The sequence below is a fragment of the Chaetura pelagica genome, unplaced genomic scaffold (assembly GCF_000747805.2).
Source record: "Chaetura pelagica isolate M959 unplaced genomic scaffold, ChaPel_1.0 scaffold159, whole genome shotgun sequence".
NCBI classification, from domain to species: domain Eukaryota; kingdom Metazoa; phylum Chordata; class Aves; order Apodiformes; family Apodidae; genus Chaetura; species Chaetura pelagica.
In genome coordinates, this window is record NW_009954555.1 from 4,171,452 (window position 1) to 4,191,797 (window position 20,346).

The 20,346-nt window shown below is 37.1% G+C and overlaps 1 protein-coding gene across 1 annotated transcript; it reads right to left on the reverse strand.

The window, feature by feature from the left end:
- Positions 1 to 1,532: 1,532 nt before the first annotated feature.
- Positions 1,533 to 15,688, reverse strand: NADK (NAD kinase). Its single transcript, XM_010005191.1, has 11 exons — positions 15,516 to 15,688; positions 10,832 to 10,915; positions 7,379 to 7,508; positions 6,741 to 6,846; positions 6,426 to 6,511; positions 6,030 to 6,132; positions 5,057 to 5,208; positions 4,442 to 4,541; positions 3,664 to 3,821; positions 3,061 to 3,143; positions 1,533 to 2,049 (listed from the first exon to the last, which is right to left on the reverse strand). The coding sequence occupies exons 1-11, from the start codon at positions 15,686 to 15,688 to the stop codon at positions 1,902 to 1,904; spliced, it is 1,323 nt and encodes a 440-aa protein (XP_010003493.1). The 3' UTR covers positions 1,533 to 1,901.
- Between the last annotated feature and the right edge of the window lie 4,658 nt (positions 15,689 to 20,346).

Below are 20,346 nucleotides of genomic sequence, written 5' to 3' on the forward strand. Positions count from 1 at the left end.
TAGGAAACCCGTAAGCAGCTTCAAAACAGTGGTAAAACAATTACTGCAGATTCAAGTGAAAGATAAATCCCAAAACCTATCTGGATAGTCTCCAAGATATCACCAAATTTGCCTACTTAAGACCAAATCAAACCAACATTCTATTTTACAAAATTTACAAACCGAGTATTAATTTATATTAACACATTTTCATGGTGATTGGTATAATTAACCAAGAGTCTGCGTGTCTTTTATGGAAAAGTGCTCTCACCTGGATTTAATAAAATTAGACAGACTAGGGCAGCATCCAAAATGGAAGAGACATGATTTAAACCACCAGAAGACAGCAGGTCAGGCAAAGTTTGGAAATTAGTACATTTCCCATTACCATTTTGAAACACAAACAACATAAGACAATCATGAAAAATTCAACACAGCTTCCAAGGAAATCCCACCTTAATCAGTAAATTAATTCCTCCACAATATTGTGCCATAGGCTTAAATTTAACAGAAAAAGTCAATTTCTTTAATGACCAATGTAGCAAGACTTCGAAAATGCAGAAGTTTGGATAGTATGATCATAAGACTGCACCACAGAGAACATAAATGTAAACATTATACTTGGGTTTGATATTTTTCAGTTAAATTATCAGTACAAACCCTTTCCCCCCAACAAGTTTTTTTGTTGGTTTTTGTTATTCTTTCATAAAAGCACATACAACAAAATATGCACATAGAGAAGTTAGAAACATCTGAAAGCATCTTAAAAAAGTAAAGAAGAGACTTAGAATATTTTGAGTGTGCTGAAGGCACCATTGCTACTCCACTGGGAATGTGTCCTCTCATTTATCAGCCCACCAAAGCAGTATCCCTTTCTATGTCACTCAGCACCAAGAGCTGGAAGGTATCCATGGAAGTTGAGGGCACTCAAGGTCTAGTAAAGGATATTTTTTTTTCAAGACAACAATGGAACTAGACAATACAGCAGTAATTGAAGTCTAGATTCTTCTTGAACACTTGAAGAATTATTATTATTTTTTACTTTATAGTCCTTAAAGCTACCATTTATTCCGGAGAATCGACCAAAAGGTAAGAAAAAACACCACATGGTGATTCCCACCAACAGGAACTGCAGAGCTACAAACTAGCTCAGCTACACAAGTGGAGATCACTGTAATAACCAACTAAGCCCGTGCTAATGCTTGGCCATGCTGTTCATGGATATTTACACAGTGATGACAGTCAAGGGTCAAACACTGTCCAAATGGGCTTAAGATATGTATCGTTATATAAAATAAATATATATAGGGTTTTTTTAATAGTTCCATCTATTAATAAAAAACATTCTTCATGGTTGTTTCTTCACAGTGCATCACATTCAGAAGTAAGGAGAAAGTACTTTAAGTGCTTTCTTGAAGGGGAGTTGTTCTGGGCAAGACATTTAAGCTAACAAGGAGGAGGGTTGGTTGTTTTTTTTTTTAAAGAAAATTTCTTAAGAGCCTTCATATGCATAGCAGTCTTAAATGGAATTACAAACATACCAAAGTAAACAGGCTATTTTAATGCCTTTTCTATTTGTATATACATTCAGCCTACCACATTACTGGTAAGTTACATGTTACAATCAAATCTACAGATGCAGTTGCCAATACCAATCAGAAAGAATCCATTTTCAGATTGCTCATTTAAAGGAAATTCAAACTGTATTACAACAATCAGAGCCTAATTTCTTCCACTCCTACTCTTGGTGAACAGGAAGTAGCACAATTTCCAGCCATCAACAGATCAGAGAGATATAAACCATAATCATCATATACATCTGAGATGGTGACCACACTTGTTAGCCAAAACCTTAAAAACCCAAGTATACAGAAGGGATACTGCCACTTTCCATTTCCATGAGTCTTGTTAGATGCAGACACTCAAAATTCTTCTTCTTCAACAGCAAAGTTGTTTTGCTTCTTCCGAACATTCCAGTGTAAACACTCAGCCAAGCTTTCAAACCAGTCGCTCACAGGATCTCGGAAACAGATTGAAGGAAGGGGATAGCAAGAGGTAGTGATGCTAATACTGCAACAACACAGGAATACCCCAGTCAGTCGAGGGCAACAAACAGCATATTGAAAAAATAAATAATTCTTCTCTTGACAAGCCAACACAGTAAAACAGCCAGTTTCCACAATCCAGCAAAAACCAAGCCTGCAGGCTCACTGAAACAGTGAGCACAGGGGTTAACATTTAACAGCTGCACTGTGGACAGCACTCTGTGCCACAGGGAGAATACTGAGCCCACTCCATGGCATCCTGCAATCTTTTACTGATCTTCACAACAGCACAGGGACAGAGGAAAAGGTAAGTCACCATCTTGGCCTCTAAATATCAAATTTTAACTAAAACCAACAGCACTAAGAAACCCAGCATCTAACAAAGGACCAAACCTCATGTTTGAATCCTTACTAGTCTCCTGATCTGATCTATCCATCTTCCAACCTCAGAGGAGATAAAACAGTTCAAGATGAAGTGTCATGTCAGCTTTTATGGACCATGGGAAAACAGAAGCCATCCTGAATAGTAAGCCTACCATATGTGATTACATATCACACAGCTGCCTTAGATCACCTCCTATCAGGACAAGCCACCACATTTTGCACAGAAACACTGATGAACCTTCACATGTTGCTCTCTGCTCACCTGAGGAAAGTGACCACAACTATCACTAAGTTAACACAGTTTAAACCATAAGTAATGATTCAGAGCCACTGCTCACATCCAAGCTCTGCTGGCTTACATCTTGCTCAGACTCCTAAGATTTGTCTTTAAGTTAAATTTAAAGAATCTTCTAAAGACATGCTCACCCTTCTTGCCAAGCTCTTTCAAACTCAAGTTAGAAAGCAAACACTTTTAGTGCAGTTTGTGCTGTAAGAGCCATTAGGGTTTATAAAAGCTTGTTTCTTCACTGCCAACAACCTTTTTGACATTCTCTGACCTTCTCTGTCAGAGAATGTCAGAGAATTACTTAAGTGCATGAATTAGTATTTTCTGTACTTATAAAAAGATGTTACAATCAAAAAAAGCCTTCACCTGTCTCCATGGCATATTTCCTGCCTCTTCCTTCCATCAAATGAAACCCATGCTGTATTCCTGGCATCTGGGGAGAGCATAATCTGGAAAAGAGAAAAGAACTAAATTTTAGGTCCAAAACCTATTTTTCAAGAGTAAGGAACACCCACCTCTTCCATCCCCCCTCTGAGCACAGAATTGACTCTTTGCAGCTTTAAAGTTGTGCTGAAATTCATCATCTGTCCATAATCACAATGCAGTAACACACCACACAAGTTCCAAACCTTCATTTCATGTTTGGTATACATACATTTATTTTTCTACATGCAATAAATCCTCTCTAAGTCCAAGGCCATGAACCTGAAAGATCTTCCAGTTACAGTTCCAGTATGCTTAAATTCAGTTTGATACAACTACAACCCAGTGAGAAGCAGTGTAAATTTTTCTGCTAGTGGGCACATTATTTTAAACAAAGATGCACTCTTCAATCAGACTTGATCTGGTCTTCCTACAAATGAAAGAATGCAGGAGATACACAGCATTTCCCAACCTCTTCTGCTTTGGTCCACTTCACATGGTTATTGCAAAAGTTTGTAACATAGAAATAACATAACAGAAACTAACCTTGAGTTCCACTCCAGCAGGAACAACAATAGGTCTGAAAGACAATGAGTGAGGGCAGATGGGGGTGATCATGATGGCAGGAACATTTGGATGAATCATAGAAGCTCCTGCAGCAGCTGCATAGGCAGTGCTACCAGTCGGTGTGGAGACAATGACTCCTGTGAAAGGAGCAAAAATTTCACTCACATTAGCATCACAATCAGTGTGTTACTTTGGAAGACAACCAAGAAATAGCAGTGTTAGGAAAATGAAGCAGAGAATGTATCAACTTGTATTTCACAGGAGAATTGCAGCCTAATACACAAAAAGTCAGAAACTCTCCTAATCCTGGCACATTTGTCCTACGGCTTCATGTAAGTTGCATAAACTTCTAGATCTCAGGTTACACAACTTTGCAACAGTGACGTTGAGATGTTTTTAAGGGTAAGAGCTTTAAAGATTAACTTCTGTATTTCATGAGTTGAGATCTTGGGCCTTCAGCCAATTCCAGATATCCAAACAAATTTTTTCCTGAGCTATTTCTTGCCCTCAGCCTTAAACACACCATACTCAGAGAAATTGCCACTTGCCTTGCAAACGAAGCTTACAACACTAATGTTTTGTTGTGGAACACAGTAGTTACCAATGAATAAACACACCTATTCTTTGCACACTAATGTCTTCTGTCACCAGTGAACCGAAGCTTGAGAGTTTGTTTCCTTGTGAGAAAATCCTCCAGTAAAACAGCAACAGTCAACACATGAACTGGTAAGCAATTTAACTCACAAAGCAAACTCACCATCTCCTTGCACTGTAGTTATCAGGTGTCCATCTAGAAAGACATCTACATTGGAAAGGTAAGAGGAAGGACCACGATCCACTACAACTTCATTTAGGACCTGCCACGACATCACACATTACACCAGTCTGCTACTGCTGACTTGGCAATGTAATGAATTGCAAAACATTCCAGATTTTTGAAAACATCCATATGTTCTCCATAACTTTGAAAAATTCAAGCAGATTTAGTAGCTGCCAAATTAGACTCTCTTTATGCTTCTGCAGAAAGATTTTAGATTTTAAGAGTTACTTCCCAGACCTGGTTACTAACAATGAGCAGGGTTTTTCTTTTCACTTGCAATAATCTTTGGGATATCCCATCTTAGAACTACTGCTTTTTTCAAAACAGAAGGAAAATATTACTAAAGGAAAGTACAATACTAGCACTTAAGATTGCAGGAAGTAATGATGTACACCATTTCCTCATTATTTAGTGCACTTATTGTGAAATGTGGATCAGTCCCACACGACTGGGTTAATAAAGTAAACTAATTAAAAGAGGAACTTTATTATAAACGAGTACAAGTAATTTACAAGCAGCATATTAGTTCTTTTGCCTGTTTTGCCTTCTGACCTGATATTGCATAATTTGCTTGCCCACTTCTTTCTCCATATTTGTAGACACTACTCCATTTTCTTCTATACCATTTTGTACTGTCATTTTCTCTCTGTGCTCTTTCACTACTTTCACTTTCAGTCTGCTTCGTAGAACAAGTGCTGCATTGCCTAGAAGTGAAATAAAGGAGAAAGTACATAAAAATGGTATTCTGGTATGGTAAATAAATCCCTGTCACGACTAGCAAACTGTATGAAATGCCATCAATCTACTGCCCATGCTTTCAGCATTCTCAATTTCATTCAGAAGACAATTGTCTACACTTGGTAAAAGCTCAAAACTGATTTTTAGTAGCAATGAACAAAATTAAATTTCAACTTTGTCCTTCCTCCCTTTCTTCATTATGTAAAATAAAAATTTAAGTTCTACATGAACATGATCAAGCTTGGAAAACACTGCTAGGCACATGTGATCCTCACTAACACAAAAGGTAAGCTTTAAGAAAATCAATGCATTAGAAACACATACTAAAAGACAATTCTAGCAACATGAGAATTTTATACATCTCAGGAATCTATGTTGAATGCAACTCAAATAACTGTATATTGAAGGAATAAAGATATTTCTTTCCTCAAATATTTGATTTGCCTGACTTGTCAGTATTTAAGCACCACACTGCTTAGAGAAACAGACTACCACAGAGCTACACTCCGTAGGTTTAGTCTACATTTAAATTTGTGCAGCACTTTTCACTTGTTTACTCCACACAGGACAAAGTTATTTTTTAGCCATTTTCCTTGACAAAATAGTACAGAAAACAACACTGAAAAGATTGATGCAAAGTGATACTTTTGTTAGTTTAGTACACATTTCTGGTGACTCAGTCTTACCAGACCACCTAAACGAGTTGGTTAAGAAAACATACTATTCTTGGAAAAAGCTACAGAGAAATGTAACAAACAAACACCACACCTTGTCCCCTTAAATTTACCTTCTATAACCTGAGTGACTTGGGACTGAAAATTCTCAAAATTAAATGGAGTAAGAAATCCAAGGGATCCCAGATGAAAAGCCATAACTGGAGGTACACTACCCTATCAATAAAGAAAAGAATTTAAAAGCTACTGAATTAAAGCAATTCATACTTCAACTAATTGCCTATAAATATTGTGACTAGTGATGTAACTTCAACCGTGCATAATAAAAACAACACATTACATACATTATTCTCAGAAGGTATAGGGTAAAACAGACTTGATAAAAAAGGAATAGACATCAAAGGACAAATGCTGAACTCCAAAACACAGGGGAAAAAAAACCAAAAAACAGTTTTCAAATACTTCAGAAAGAAAAGAGGTCTTTAAGTTTATTTTTCATAAAGACCAACCTGGAAAAGTGAAGACGCATAAAGCAAGGTCCCATCTCCTCCCAGGCATATGATAAAGTCTATCTGATTGGAGATATCATCATAATCTAGGAGCAACATTGAGATACAGGTTTGGAATGATCGGAAATAGTTTTATCAACAGCCATAAATTCCTAACAAATTAAGTGCAGCATGCCAATTTTCATATAAGAAGCACACAACTAGGATGCAGCAACAGCTGTTTGCAAAGATGCATCAGTTTAACAAAAACTAAAGAAATACCAAGACAAAAAAGTGACCCACTTCAACTTCACTTTCAAGAAATCATGACCATACCTTCTCTGAAGGTGCAAAATTTCTTCTTCACTGGTCCAAAATTATCATCATTAGCTATAGCAGGGTCTTCCAATACTTTTTTTTCTACATACACTATCATATTGTTCTCCTTGAAAGAGGCAAGATAAGCTTGTTAATAACCTCTTAAAACGACTAAATATTTGACCCTCTCCATAGTTTTCATTAGTTTAAAGCATAATATTTTACAGCAGTGGTCTGCAGCTGTTGGTTTTGGGGTTTATTTTTCATGTGTGGTCTAATTCTAATGAGAATTTTGCAGCATGCAGAGACCATCTAATAAACTAAACTTTGAAATATAGATTACATGATACAGTAACATTGCTATATTTGTTCAAGGCTTAAAAGATTAAGCTTTTTATATCCCATTCCCTGTAATTTAAAACTGCAGACAGAATGAAGGAAAGCTTTTACTTGTTTTTTAAGCACCCTACTTAAAGTATTTAAGTACTCATCTTGGCCTCTGAAAAGTTTTCCTGCTTCCAGTGGCAACGGGCATAACAATTTGTTTGTGCTACATAATTCTGGCCCTTCCACATTCAAGAGAACCAGTAATTGAAAACGGTAGAGATGTGACATTTTTAATTCTGGTAAAAAAAATGGAATTTACATCTCATTACCTCAGTAAGATAGACACAAAGCTCTTTAAAAGGCTGCAGCAGACTGGCATCACGGATCTTTTTAATAACAAGGACACTCTTGGGAGGTTTGTTCCATGTCAACCGCTGGCTTGCTGGATCCTGAATGTGCCTAGAGGAAAAAAGACCCTGTTACTACATTTTGCTTTGACAACATTCTAGCCTGTTAAGAATGTGTCCTCAAGTATAATTTTTTTAATGCTCTCTCCTCTTAAGCTGACTCAAAATGAGAAGAAACATCCAATTAAAGCATCAGTAAAAAGCTGCAGTATAACATTTTTTCTCACCCAATTCTGTAAGTCAAACAGCTCAAGTGAATGTAAACTTCTTAAAAAGTGCAGTAGTTCCAACCCCAACATTCTTTTTAGCAATGTTTCCTTCAGCATTTTTTCAGTCAGTTTTCTCACTAGTTTGAAGCCTGTAGATGCACACACAAATTCTGCAGTTTTTCTACTAATATTAAACAGCACTAATTAAGATTTAGATGGTCACCTGTACTAAATCCTCAAGATAAGCCTCAAAAACTATAGTACATAGATTCTATTCTGGGAAGCCTGCACTTGCAGCTCTTATACTTCCTAATAATAAAGACTTATAAATAAAAAGCTTAAACAAAAACAGGTGCCTGCACATTTCTGCTCCAGGCAAACATTAGAGATGTATAAGTGAATGCAACCTTAGTGCAAAATTTCTTCAAAATTCTAATCTATGTATTTGTTTCATTTTAGTGTTGATCCCAAAATAAGTTTATCTGCCTTAAGTAGCACAACTCCTACTTTAAATAAAAACAAACACACAAAAAAAACAGAAAAAAAAAAATTAAAAAAAATTTTAAAACTACTGCCTGTCTTTTGTCAGGGCAATATCCTAAGACTTGAGAACCTCAAGTACAAAATACATGTACACAAATATTTTTCCTGCTTTCAACAGGGTTCAGCAACAGAACCCTCTTGTTGTTCTATATGACATGTGGTTGGTTTAGGAATACCCAGCTGTATTTTGCTTCTTTTACATCTACTTCTAAGCTACACAATTTTACAGCTGTACTTCACATATCATAAGCATCCTCACCTTTTCCATATGGTGCAGATCTAATCCATAAAGCAAAGCTGATTAGTATAAATGCTGAACAAGGCAAATTTACAAAGAGATTGGGATTTAGCACTTCATGGGTTAAAATAACACAAATTATGATGCTGGAGGTGGAATAACCTGTTTGTTTTACTTTCCAAAATGCCTACATTCTACATATAAACACAACAGAAACTTTGGATTCATGATGTAGTCTAATACTATTAACATTTAGCAACAGTGTTTTCTCTCAATATCATTACTGAACTAAAGAAGACAAACATGCAGTTACACTCCACATTATGTTGTTTCTTCTCATTGTATGTTACAACCGAGGAATCACAGAACAGTGGAGGTTAGAAAGCAGCTCATCCCATCCCATCCCCTGTTTCAGTGTAAGGGTATGTTGAAGATACCATACTCAAGTCTCAAACATTGCCAAGACCACTATGAATTAGGAAGGTTTCCTCTGACTTGACTAGCCAACCAGTAGCTAAACTGAAAATAAAACCAGGAAGAGCTGCATAGAAGTGCTTAGTGCTGCCAAGCAGTCGCAAAGGAACTGAAGCTGAGGTTTTACAAGCTATTTGCAATACAAAATATGACTAAGGAATCTAAAATACTAAAATTAATTTAATAAAATTAAATGCCTCAAATCTCAAAGCTGTTAAAAAAGTAAGAAATACACAGAGAAAAATGATCCCCCAGACCATTTCACGGTGCTTAGGCTATCTTCTAAAGCTGGCAAAGAACTAGAGATGGCAGCACAGCTTTTCCTTAATAAACCTAGAACTAATACAGCCTTCATAGAACAGAAAGACAGTCTGCTTCTTTCAGCTGTACTCACCAATTCCAGTTAGTTCTGCTAAATGAAAGATTATTCATAGAATGCTTTAAGATCTTCATGTTTCTTTCCAGCAGTCAAGCAAATGCAGCGGCTCCAAAAAAGAAAGGCTGAGGCTTTTGTCACTTACTAAAAAACTGCTACCTCAAAAGAAAACATTTTTCTCTGATTTTTTTTTTCCCCCAGTTAAATGTTTTAATCAGTCCCAATAAAAAGTTGTGAGGCTTTACAGAAAAATCCTGTATAAAATTATTGGTTATTACAGACTTTCAGAGGAAAGACCTAACAGTCTTTGGAAAGCAGATTTTTCGATACAATCATCAAGCCCAGCACTTAGAGGCCCCAAGACCTTCAATAATTTGTGCCTGTACATAAAAACTAAAAATTTCTGTTAAAAAATTCTCTCCAGAGTTTAACAGTATTACTATCTGTAGGGAAGAAAAACCCAAACTAAAAGGCTTTTGCTCGTTATTAGAAGCCACAATAAAAACCTTTTGCATAGTAAGAATAATAATTTACAATTTAGTCTTCAAATAGTCCTTTCCTGCAGTCACCTGAGAGCAGCCTCTTCTCTCCAGCTATCCTCCAGATTGCACAAGCAGACCTTTCCTTGGCAAATGGTGTGGATTAGGATTGCCTGCAGCCTCTGTACTCAACTGATCTTGACACTATGATTATATCGTACCCCTGGCCCGGCCCACAGGGAGGAGCGTGTCCGGCAGTCAGGTGGGTAAACACACCAGGCAAGCTGGGCTTTCAGGGGAGCCGCAGCAACCAGGGCCACCAACTTGAAACAGAGAATGAGGAAGCTGAGAGTTACTGCACATGGCAAGATTTCTGCCACACCTTGGTAGGAAATGCTAGGACACCACCAAGCTGTTTTGAGGAGGAATACTACTATTTAGGTGAAGATTTAGACAGTAAATACTTAAATACCTTATGTTTAACTGAAAGAACAGTGGAAGAGAACTTTGTACAGGGATAAAAATAGGGACTGCTAACTTGGTTAATCTGTAGAACCCTAGGATTTTTCATTTGACCAAGCTGAGACTCCATTAATTAAGTATATAATATATACCGTAAAAAGCAACACTTTTATACCCCCAACCTACAAAATTAAAATCTTTATATGCCTGCTCAGCAGAAACCAGTTCTTATTTTCACATTTCAATCTATCAGCAGAAGCTAAAAGCAAACTTGCCCTAATGATAATCACACACGGCAAGTGCCATAGATCAAACACAAAAATTCAAGCTACAGCTTCAAACACATAGTATCAAAAGAGGGAAAAGGCTTCATCAGACCTCACAGAACAATTTATCCTCCTTTCCCTGTGTTGTCCATAAAAATTTTGTTTCTCTATCATTGAGAAACACTGCTCCTTACTATTTCACGTTGAAGGAATAAACAAATTGTTACAAATAGCTTCTCTGCATCACAGTGGGGGTCAACAGTGGGAAAACAAACCTTTTTCTTTCACACAGAATGAGCATATTACCATTCATTTGACTGGTACTTACATAATCGTTTTGGGATTTTGCAGCATACAGGCCTTTGGTCCAAATGTGGTCACTGGGCATGGTCCATGCAAGGAGCGTGTTCTCCTAAATATATGGAAGGATGATCAAAAAGTGAAAGAAATGTAAAGACAAACTGGTATAATTAGCTCCCCAACCACCAACATCACTTATTGGAAAAAAGCTGCACTAGGCAACCCAGGGCAAAGCTCATTTCTTAAGCCAACATTTGTGGTTGACCCACCAATGTAATTTTAAATGAATCAGCTCTCACATTTCGAATCTGAAACTTAACTCATTTACCCACTCCTTGGAAATGCTTTAATTTTATTTTACTTCCAGTTTATCCCCTCCACATACTGAGTAACCACTTCCTAAATATTAGTTCCAGGCACATGTTCTTATGGTATTCATTTCATGGAATCATATAATGGTTTGGGTTGAGTAAGAAGGAATTTAGTAACTAAAGGACATATTTTTCAACTCCTCCATTTCTTGCAATCTTAAACAATAGTCAACATGATAGCATAAACAAACTTCAAGTACCCAACCAGGTACTTAAGTGGTAATTGACTGAACAATTTAGATTTTGTAGGAAGTTAAGTAACACTAAAAAATTATCAAATGAAGGACTTGTGGCAACATTCAAAAGAAACTTAAAATATCTCTAGTAACACTAGCTGAGCAAAAGAGCAGCAGCATTCAGCTTGTGTTACCTAGCTCAGCAGCCTCACAAACATCACCTAACAAGTGTGCCTAATCAATTAATTAAAATACAACACATAAGCCAGGGCTTTTGTTTATACAGCATAAACACTTTCTCTTCTGTAATATTTTGCCATGCATTCATTTCTGTTGCCAATGAGCAAGAAAACAGCTAAGGATACAAACAAAAAAATAAGCCCAAGAATGTTGTTTTCAGGCCAGGTTCTCAGCAAAAAAGCCTACAATGACTGCTAGTTGTGTCACTGCTGTGTGCAAAGGATTAGTTGGCATCAATTCCTAAATTATATCAGCTTCACCGCTGAAGACACAATAACCATGATACTGTCTTTTCTGTATTTCTTACAGGACTACATCTTATCTAAGAGTACAACTTTAGAACACAACATGCAGAATTATTAAATCTGGAATAAATACATATAAAATAGCTTAATGAGTGCTCTTCATCTCAATAAGGTAAAGCAACACATATAAACTAGGTTTCCCAGTGTAAGGCTTGACAAGCATTTAGAAAGAAACCTCCAACACCAAGGACATACCTTCAACTTTTTTTACCATGGTCAAGTCACGGTAATGATGTCCTTAATCATTCAAGCACTTGTTTTGTTGTTTAAATCTTTGCACTTAATTAATTAATAAAACACAAATCCTTCAGTTCTAAGGTATATTGAGATACGTATCTGCAGTTCCAGGCCTTAGTTTTTGAATAAGTAGAGAAAATGTTCATTTTCTCCATGTATATATCTAATAGGAGTCAGTATTATCTTTGTCTTCAAATTAACAGGAGCTCTGAAATGTCATCTATCCTCAAACTTAAATCCCACGGAGAATACAGGATTACTCCTAGCTCTAGGATGAGATTATCCAGAGCAAGTCAGAACTGTTCTGCCTTGCTTCCCTCCCACCTCCTCCAGCAAATCTGCAAATGGGAGTCAAACTTTCTCAAGTCATGTAACTGTTGAAACATTACGTAAATGCTATTAGAATTATTCAATTAAAAAGAAGGGGGAAATATGCCTTTCCTGTACTTAATTCAATTAACACAGGAATTGGTAACTAACCTATTGCCTGGGAGTAACAAATCATTACTGCACTGCCTTCTATTGTGTATATTACAAAGTAGCTCAGACCAGCCCAATGACTCACTCTTAGTACTAAAAAAACCCTCAGAAATCTAATAAAAATCAAAACCAGATTAAAGGCTAAAAAGAGATAATTAAGGAATAACATTAAAACCTTACCTGGCCCATGTCTAATAAAATATACATAAAATTTGAATTCCAATGATGAAAATGAGTATTTAATTTCCTATATCTAATGCACAGAAGTAATGTTTGTCAAGTATTTTTTTTCCATTGATAAGCCCAGGCATGACTAATCTAGTCAGATAAGATTATTAATGAGTGGTTTATAAAGTTTAACTTATATTAAAACAGAAAAATGAGCAATGACTGGCATAACCAGAGATTAACATGTATACCGATATGTGTAAAGGAATGGTAATTCTTTATCTACTTGAGAAAAATTACACTTGAAATGGGGACAGTTAAATAGCACCCTGGCAATGTCACCTCCCACTTCTTGTTCCACCCAAGATTCCCCCAAATAACTTGTCTTTTATGTCTTCTTTCAACTCAGGTTGTTATTCCATGCCACTCCCAGTAACTGGCTGAACTCTGTTCCTACAAGAGGCATTGAATATCCACATCTAACCTTTACCACATTCAATAAGCTTATCTCTGTAAGCATTAATTAATAATTGCTTAATTATTAATTAATAATTGAGATTCTACTTGGCTTTATTAATACTCAATCTATGCTCTATTCAATCAACAGGAGGCAAAATCTTTGAGTGAACAGAATTTAAAGTTTAATCTTTTAGTAAGCCTGCCTAATAAAGAGCAGCAACACTGAAAATTGTACATCTTTTAAGGCAAATACACTTGCCAGTTCAAAGCAGACAGGCAATTGCTTCAATCTGAACACTACGTAGCAAGTCTGAGACCACCTGGACATTCTGAAAAATTCCTTTTGACAATTTTGCACTAAACTGAAGGCAGCCACTAAATAAATGCAGGATATCTTAATGAAAATAATCTCATACAATAACCCTGATTCAAGCCCACAATGAACACAGAGCGTACAAAACGCACTTCTACTTTAAAAAAAGTAGTTGTCTAGCTAAAAGATAATACCCAAAAATTTAGACCACAAGGTCTTTTACACAAGGTGACTGGAATTCTACATTCTTAAAGGTTTAAGCAGAGTAGTGAAAACACACAAACTTTACAGCAGGCTTTTAACAAAGTCTTAGGGATTGACCATGACAGAAAACATAGCCAGAACAGCACAGTCAGAGCACAGTGCTCTGTTTCCCAAAAGCATTCCAGTACACTGAGTTTCTGAACTAGGTATGCAAAGCAAGTATTTTCCTAACCTTTTAGCCTCTTCAGATAAAGGCTTTTATTATGCCTCCCGTCACCACAAAGCTTCCCCTGCCACCTTCATCCTCACCCATATATGCTCTGCCTTGCAAGAGCACTCCCACCAGCCAAGCAGTAACTCTGGACCAGGATATCAGCTGTTCAGAAACTCCTCCATTATTCTGTCCATGCTTTTAGAGACGGTCACAACGGTCGGTAAAATTCTGCTAAGCTTCCCACCAGTTCAAGACACGCTGCTACCACAGCACACTATTCAATATTTACAATGGGTCCAAAGATCACAAAACCAAAAGTTCTATCCAAGCTGTCCACATGACAAGAGCATTGCAACCAGATTAGAAATTTGGCTCAAAAAAAAAAAAAAAAGGTGTTTCTCACTGCTGTGAAACAATCTGCAAGCACAAACGTGCTATGTGCTACCTGACATTGTCTTATAACCTAAACACTCCTTCAGGTTTTTAATACACAGCACAAAACTGTTCCTTCTTGTGACCTGAGCTACTACCAAGCTATGAATTAATTCAGCTCAGTTCAGATGCATTTGCATTTATTTCTGGATGGTTCTTAAAACTTCTGAAGGTGGGTTGAACTATGACAAATATCACAGCATTGTAGTAGAAATGACCACCTCAATGGCTACTTTAGAAAATAAAATTCTTCTCCCAGCATGGATCACAGTAGGATGGTTCACTAATCATCTCCTTCTCTATTTATTACCACAAAACACTTTTATTTCTGTCCATTATCACTTGTCACAGCTGCAAGACTATGGTTACATAAAGAGAAGAGTAAAAATTAAAATATATAATTTATTATTCCCCCCCCCCCATTTTTTTTAAAGTAAAATTCTGCTAAGCTTCCCACCAGTTCAAGACACGCTGCTACCACAGCACACTATTCAATATTTACAATGGGTCCAAAGATCACAAAACCAAAAGTTCTATCCAAGCTGGCCACCAGGAAAAAACATTGCAACCAGATTAGAAATTTGGCTCAAAAAAAAAAAAAAAAAGGGTGTTTCTCACTGCTGTGAAACAATCTGCAAGCACAAACGTGCTATGTGCTACCTGACATTGTCTTATAACCTAAACACTCCTTCAGGTTTTTAATACACAGCACAAAACTGTTCCTTCTTGTGACCTGAGCTACTACCAAGCTATGAATTAATTCAGCTCAGTTCAGATGCATTTGCATTTATTTCTGGATGGTTCTTAAAACTTCTGAAGGTGGGTTGAACTATGACAAATATCACAGCATTGTAGTAGAAATGACCACCTCAATGGCTACTTTAGAAAATAAAATTCTTCTCCCAGCATGGATCACAGTAGGATGGTTCACTAATCATCTCCTTCTCTATTTATTACCACAAAACACTTTTATTTCTGTCCATTATCACTTGTCACAGCTGCAAGACTATGGTTACATAAAGAGAAGAGTAAAAATTAAAATATATAATTTATTATTCCCCCCCCCCCATTTTTTTTAAAGGTAGTACCAACAGGAAGGCCCAAGAGCCATACCGGAATTCTTTGGTGCTCCCTAGGGCTGGTGAAGCAGACAAACTTCGTGATTTAGCTCGTCCCCTGCTAGTACTGCTCCACTCCTCATCATCATGACACGTTGAGCAATGAAAAGAAGAATCTGAGCTCACATCAGCCTTACTGCTACACAGCTTTTCTCGATTCATCTCCATACTGGAAGTGAAGGAACCTCGGTGAAAGAGAAATTCAATTCCTGTGGAAGGACACCAGGAGAAAGGGGACAGCAAGGAGAGGAGAAAAAAAAATAAATCTCTGTATTAGCAACACTAACAGAGTAAGTATTAAAAATTGAGTTCACACACTTTGTAAAACACTTCTAGAAAGGATCTGTGCAATTAAGAAATCATTCAAGGCAATCAGAAGACACTGGAAGGAAAACTGACCAGAATTAAAACACATATACACCCACATTTACAAGAGGCTCAATACAAAGTTGCTTCAAGACCAGCACAGATTCACCTCTGCAGTTATAGACGAGATAAAATAAATTTAACTTAGATACTGAAGAGAAATAAAACATTTAAATATTTGGCAAGGAATCAAGAGTCAGAAAAAACTATAAAGTCTCCTATTAGGTGATACATATATTGAAAAAATAAAACTAGAATACACTGAAGTATAACAGAAGATGACCCAACAACGTAAGAAAAAAAAAAAGCAACAGAGATAACCATAATAAACTTCAGTTCTTCACAAAAATGTGATTAATAACAGGCTGGAAAGAAACAAAAACAAGTTGGAGGACGATACCGAAGTTCTTAAATCATTTGTGACTAACTGGGGAGATGGTCCAAAACAAACAAGATGAAATAAGGACAAATGTGAAGTATTTCACTTCCACAAATAATCAGCACAACTAGAAGATAAACAGCTGGCTAGACAGCAGTTTTGCAGAAGTAAAAAAAGAATAAAATAACCCCAACCCAAACTTTAAATAGCCATCCTTCCCCAGTATTAGAAATCCCTTAAGTTCCCATGACTATTTGGAAGAAGTAGAAAAGGCCTCATCAGAATATAAACAGAAAGTAATTTTCAGTGTATGAATAAACACTAAACTATAAACGAATAGTAGCTGAGATCATGCAGTCCAGAGCAATAGTACATTCCTCAAGTCAGTTGATTTCAACACAGGGTAAAAAAGATGGTTCACTAAGAACCTACAGATGTTTTTAAAACAGTTTCATCACTTTGGATCTATTTCTCACTGGTTCCTGTAAAGCAGGGACAACATTACTGAAACCATCAAAATGGACGATAGCTCTGGAAAATACCCACAGAATAATGGCACTGGCTGAAGTTACCAGATAACGACAATCTCCACAATTTGACAAGTACTACGTTTCACAGCACCCCAACTTTTAGCATGACTTAAATGAAGTTGTAATTTTAGAATGAACATCGGCTCATTACTAAATTAGATAGAGCCACTACTTAATCAAATGAGAAAGTACTTTTGCTCCTACTGTAGACAAAGCTTACCCTAAGAGAACTCTGCTACAAAGAGCTACAGTTACTGTCATCCTTCAATAATGTATAAGATCCTGCACTTGTAAGGATATCAATTTATAGTGTTGTTTCCCACTGACTAGGGAAACAGGAATTTCCACATGTTTATAATATTTTACAATAACATTTAGAAAACTGCAAATTCATTTTTAAACAAGTCTAAGCTCAATATAATTTTTGTACCAGTTAGCTGATTCATGCACGTAATTACTCTGATTATGCAAGCACATATGTAAAACAGACTGTAAAATTATTAATATAAATTATTTTAATGTATTTTAATTTGTTATACACTTGTAACACACTCATTAAATGCCTATCAATCAAGATACCTTTAAAAAATACCTTCATTTTTACTTTTAAATCTAAGGATTACTCTTAACAACTTGAAATCATTCTTGTGTTTGGCATATCTACTCCATAGAGTCCAAAAAGGCTTCTCCAGTATCTATAAATCCAGACTTCCACACACTTTACCATCTTTCTGATTTTTAAGGAATTACAGATCTGACTGTATCTTTCCTGAAGTACCATGCTCCTAACTAATATTAACTAAAACAGTGAAAGGTAATGCTTAGTACACACAAATATGTTACATTTTGTACAATTAGCCAACAAAAATGCTGGAGATAATTACACATTGGTGGATGAGATCAGTTTGCCAAGAATAATGCATAAAGGAAAATAATACATTTGAACTGGTGGAGGAGAAAAAAAGCAGATACCAACCACCACTGCAATTGTCTTTTATTACTAAATTTAGGAACCAGCTATTTCCAAAAGAAACCTTGTCTTCATAGATTTACCCTAGGAAATTACAAAAAACCACTTGTTTTCTTCTATATTGTTAGTTAGCTCTCAATATGAGCTGCTACTAACCTATTTCAGAGGTATTGAGAGTAAAAATCTTACCTATTCCCAACACCCTATTTCTCAAAGATATTAACATCTGCACTATGCATCATCCACTCTCAGCAGTCAGAACTCTATTTCTTTAAAATCTGCACTGCAAACTAGGCAAACACACAAATTTGACAAGCCCAAGCATTGAATAGTACATAATTCTCCTTTGCTTTCCCATTACATAGGTTATCAATTCCTTATTCCTTTGTATCCAAAATGAGGGCTTGATCTAGGCATAGGAAAATAAAAGTTACAGCATTGGTTAACAAAGTGTATAGAAATGCAACATCTGTGAAAGTAGTTTTTGAAGAATTAGCTTTATTAGTAACTTATATGCATCTCATTCCACAGCATCACTCTTAATTAAGAAAACAATAATTTATATAGCAAGCAATACAAAAGGTGTGTTTGTTTTCAAGTTATTTTGTTTGAAGTATCTTTGTCTGACAGATGCTGCTGGTAAAGAAAATCAGATTAGCACAAAACTGGAAGTAAGACGGTGTACAGACCTACTAAATACAGCCTAAGAACTTGATATTCCTTCCATGTAATACTTTCCAATTCAGGATGTTTTAACTACAGCTTACACCATGTACTGTTTAATTAACATTCCCTCACAAGACCTCTATTAAATAAGCAGACTTGACATAAGGACAAAACTACCTCCGAACAGCTTCCAGGATTAGCTCCAAAAACTTGAAGCACATGTCAACAAACTAGTGAAAAGGCTGCTCTGGTCTATGTCCAAAATAATAATAAAAAGAAAAGTCAAAAAAGTATTCAGATCACATTTGGCATTAGAGAATGAAGAACAGTTGAGCAAGTGTTAACATTTAATACTAAATTTCTGTGATGGAGACACAAAGTAGCCCGTTGAGTCACCTCTCATGCATATCCAACCTTTTACTGTAGTGTCCCATCTTTAACTTCTCTGTCATTATACATGAATGCTCCTGCGAACCAGAACTCCACAGAGGTTTCATCAAACCATCTTTATACAGAAGGATACAACACCAAAAAATCCCCAAAGCTTTACTACACTGTTCAGACTGTTATTAAGGAATCACACTCCAGGTCGACTGTAAGAGTCCTCATTACAAAGGAAGTCTGAAACAATCCTACTAAGCTTTCATATACTTGTAATCCACATCCAAGAGGCCAATTAAGAGTTATGTAAACTAGCATCTTAAAAAGCCATCTTCCCCAGTTTGATCACACTAAACAGCTTTAAAAGAAATATGATGTTTTGATGTAAGCAGCTACACAAGAAGCATAAGGCTGCAAATGACCAAGCCACTTAGTTTTTTTCTTAATGAGCATCCTTGTAAGCTGGTACTTTGTAACAAATGTTTCCTGTCAAGAGCACTGCCCTAAATCATTATTAGAGGATTACTGCAGGGTCCCATCCTGACCAAATACACTGCTTTTAACATGTCTTCCAGGCTGCAGCATTTTTAATTCCTTAGAAATTGCATCAGCCATGCAAAACTCCTCATTTTGTACCTTATTATCAGCCTTGTATTCGGACATACAAGGACAATGTTATATCCAAAAACGGTATCACTTGCCTCCTTGCTACAGACCTGCTTGCTTAATCATTTAACCCTGTGAAGAAGATTTTAAAATTACTACATCTTACTGAAAAAAGCATTCCAATAGAGGTTACACACAGACGACTCCATCCCTAAAGCAGCAACAACTGCAGGGGGTAGCCAAAACTTCCTTTTTGGTTTAGTTTTAAACTTCTTATTTTAGTCTGAAGAAAAAAAACCACCAAAATAACATTCCACATTGAAATGCAGCGGTCTGACAGCAGCTGAAATTGAGCAGCACGTTTTTTGACTGCAAACTCAAGTGCTATTTCTACTGAAAACCACACAGTATGACTATCACGTGCTAAATAACCAGGGAAAACAAGTCCATTTGTTAACCCTTCCCCTTCGGAGACACCAACACCCCCAGCACACCAAGCAAACGGCTTCAACAACCTGAACCTCATCGCCATCCCCTTCCTCGGAAACGCGGGTGTTCGAACAAACCAAGGAGAAGGTGGATCGCAGCCACCTGAGCTGCGACCGGGAGATCACGGGACACATTAAATGGCTTTTCCTCGGTATCCCTTCGGGAAACCGCCCCCCCTTAGGGCTGCCCAGGGCTCCTCAGGGCTGCCCAGGGCTCCTCAGGGCTGCCCAGGGCTCCTCAGGGCTGCCCAGGGCTCCTCAGGGCTCCTCAGCGCTCACCTCACAGCGTTCCCGCCCTCCGGGTCTGAGGGGTTACCGGGAAGCCCCCGGAGGGACCAGCAGCCGCACTTTACCGGGTGCCTCCAGGCCGACCCGACCCTCGGGACCGCCCTACAGGGTGCGGAAAGCCCGAACACACCCCCAGCAAAGCGGCCCTCGCC

Excerpts from the sequence above, each read along its gene's own strand:
- NADK (XM_010005191.1), bottom strand. The coding sequence starts at position 15,688 with ATGGAGATGAATCGAGAAAAGCTGTGTAGCAGTAAGGCTGATGTGAGC. Across the intron at positions 4,542-5,056 it reads AGCAAATTATGCAATATCAG|GTCCTAAATGAAGTTGTAGT; the intron begins GTCAGAAGGCAA and ends ATGTCGTGGCAG. Across the intron at positions 2,050-3,060 it reads GAAATATGCCATGGAGACAG|TATTAGCATCACTACCTCTT; the intron begins GTGAAGGCTTTT and ends GTGTTGTTGCAG.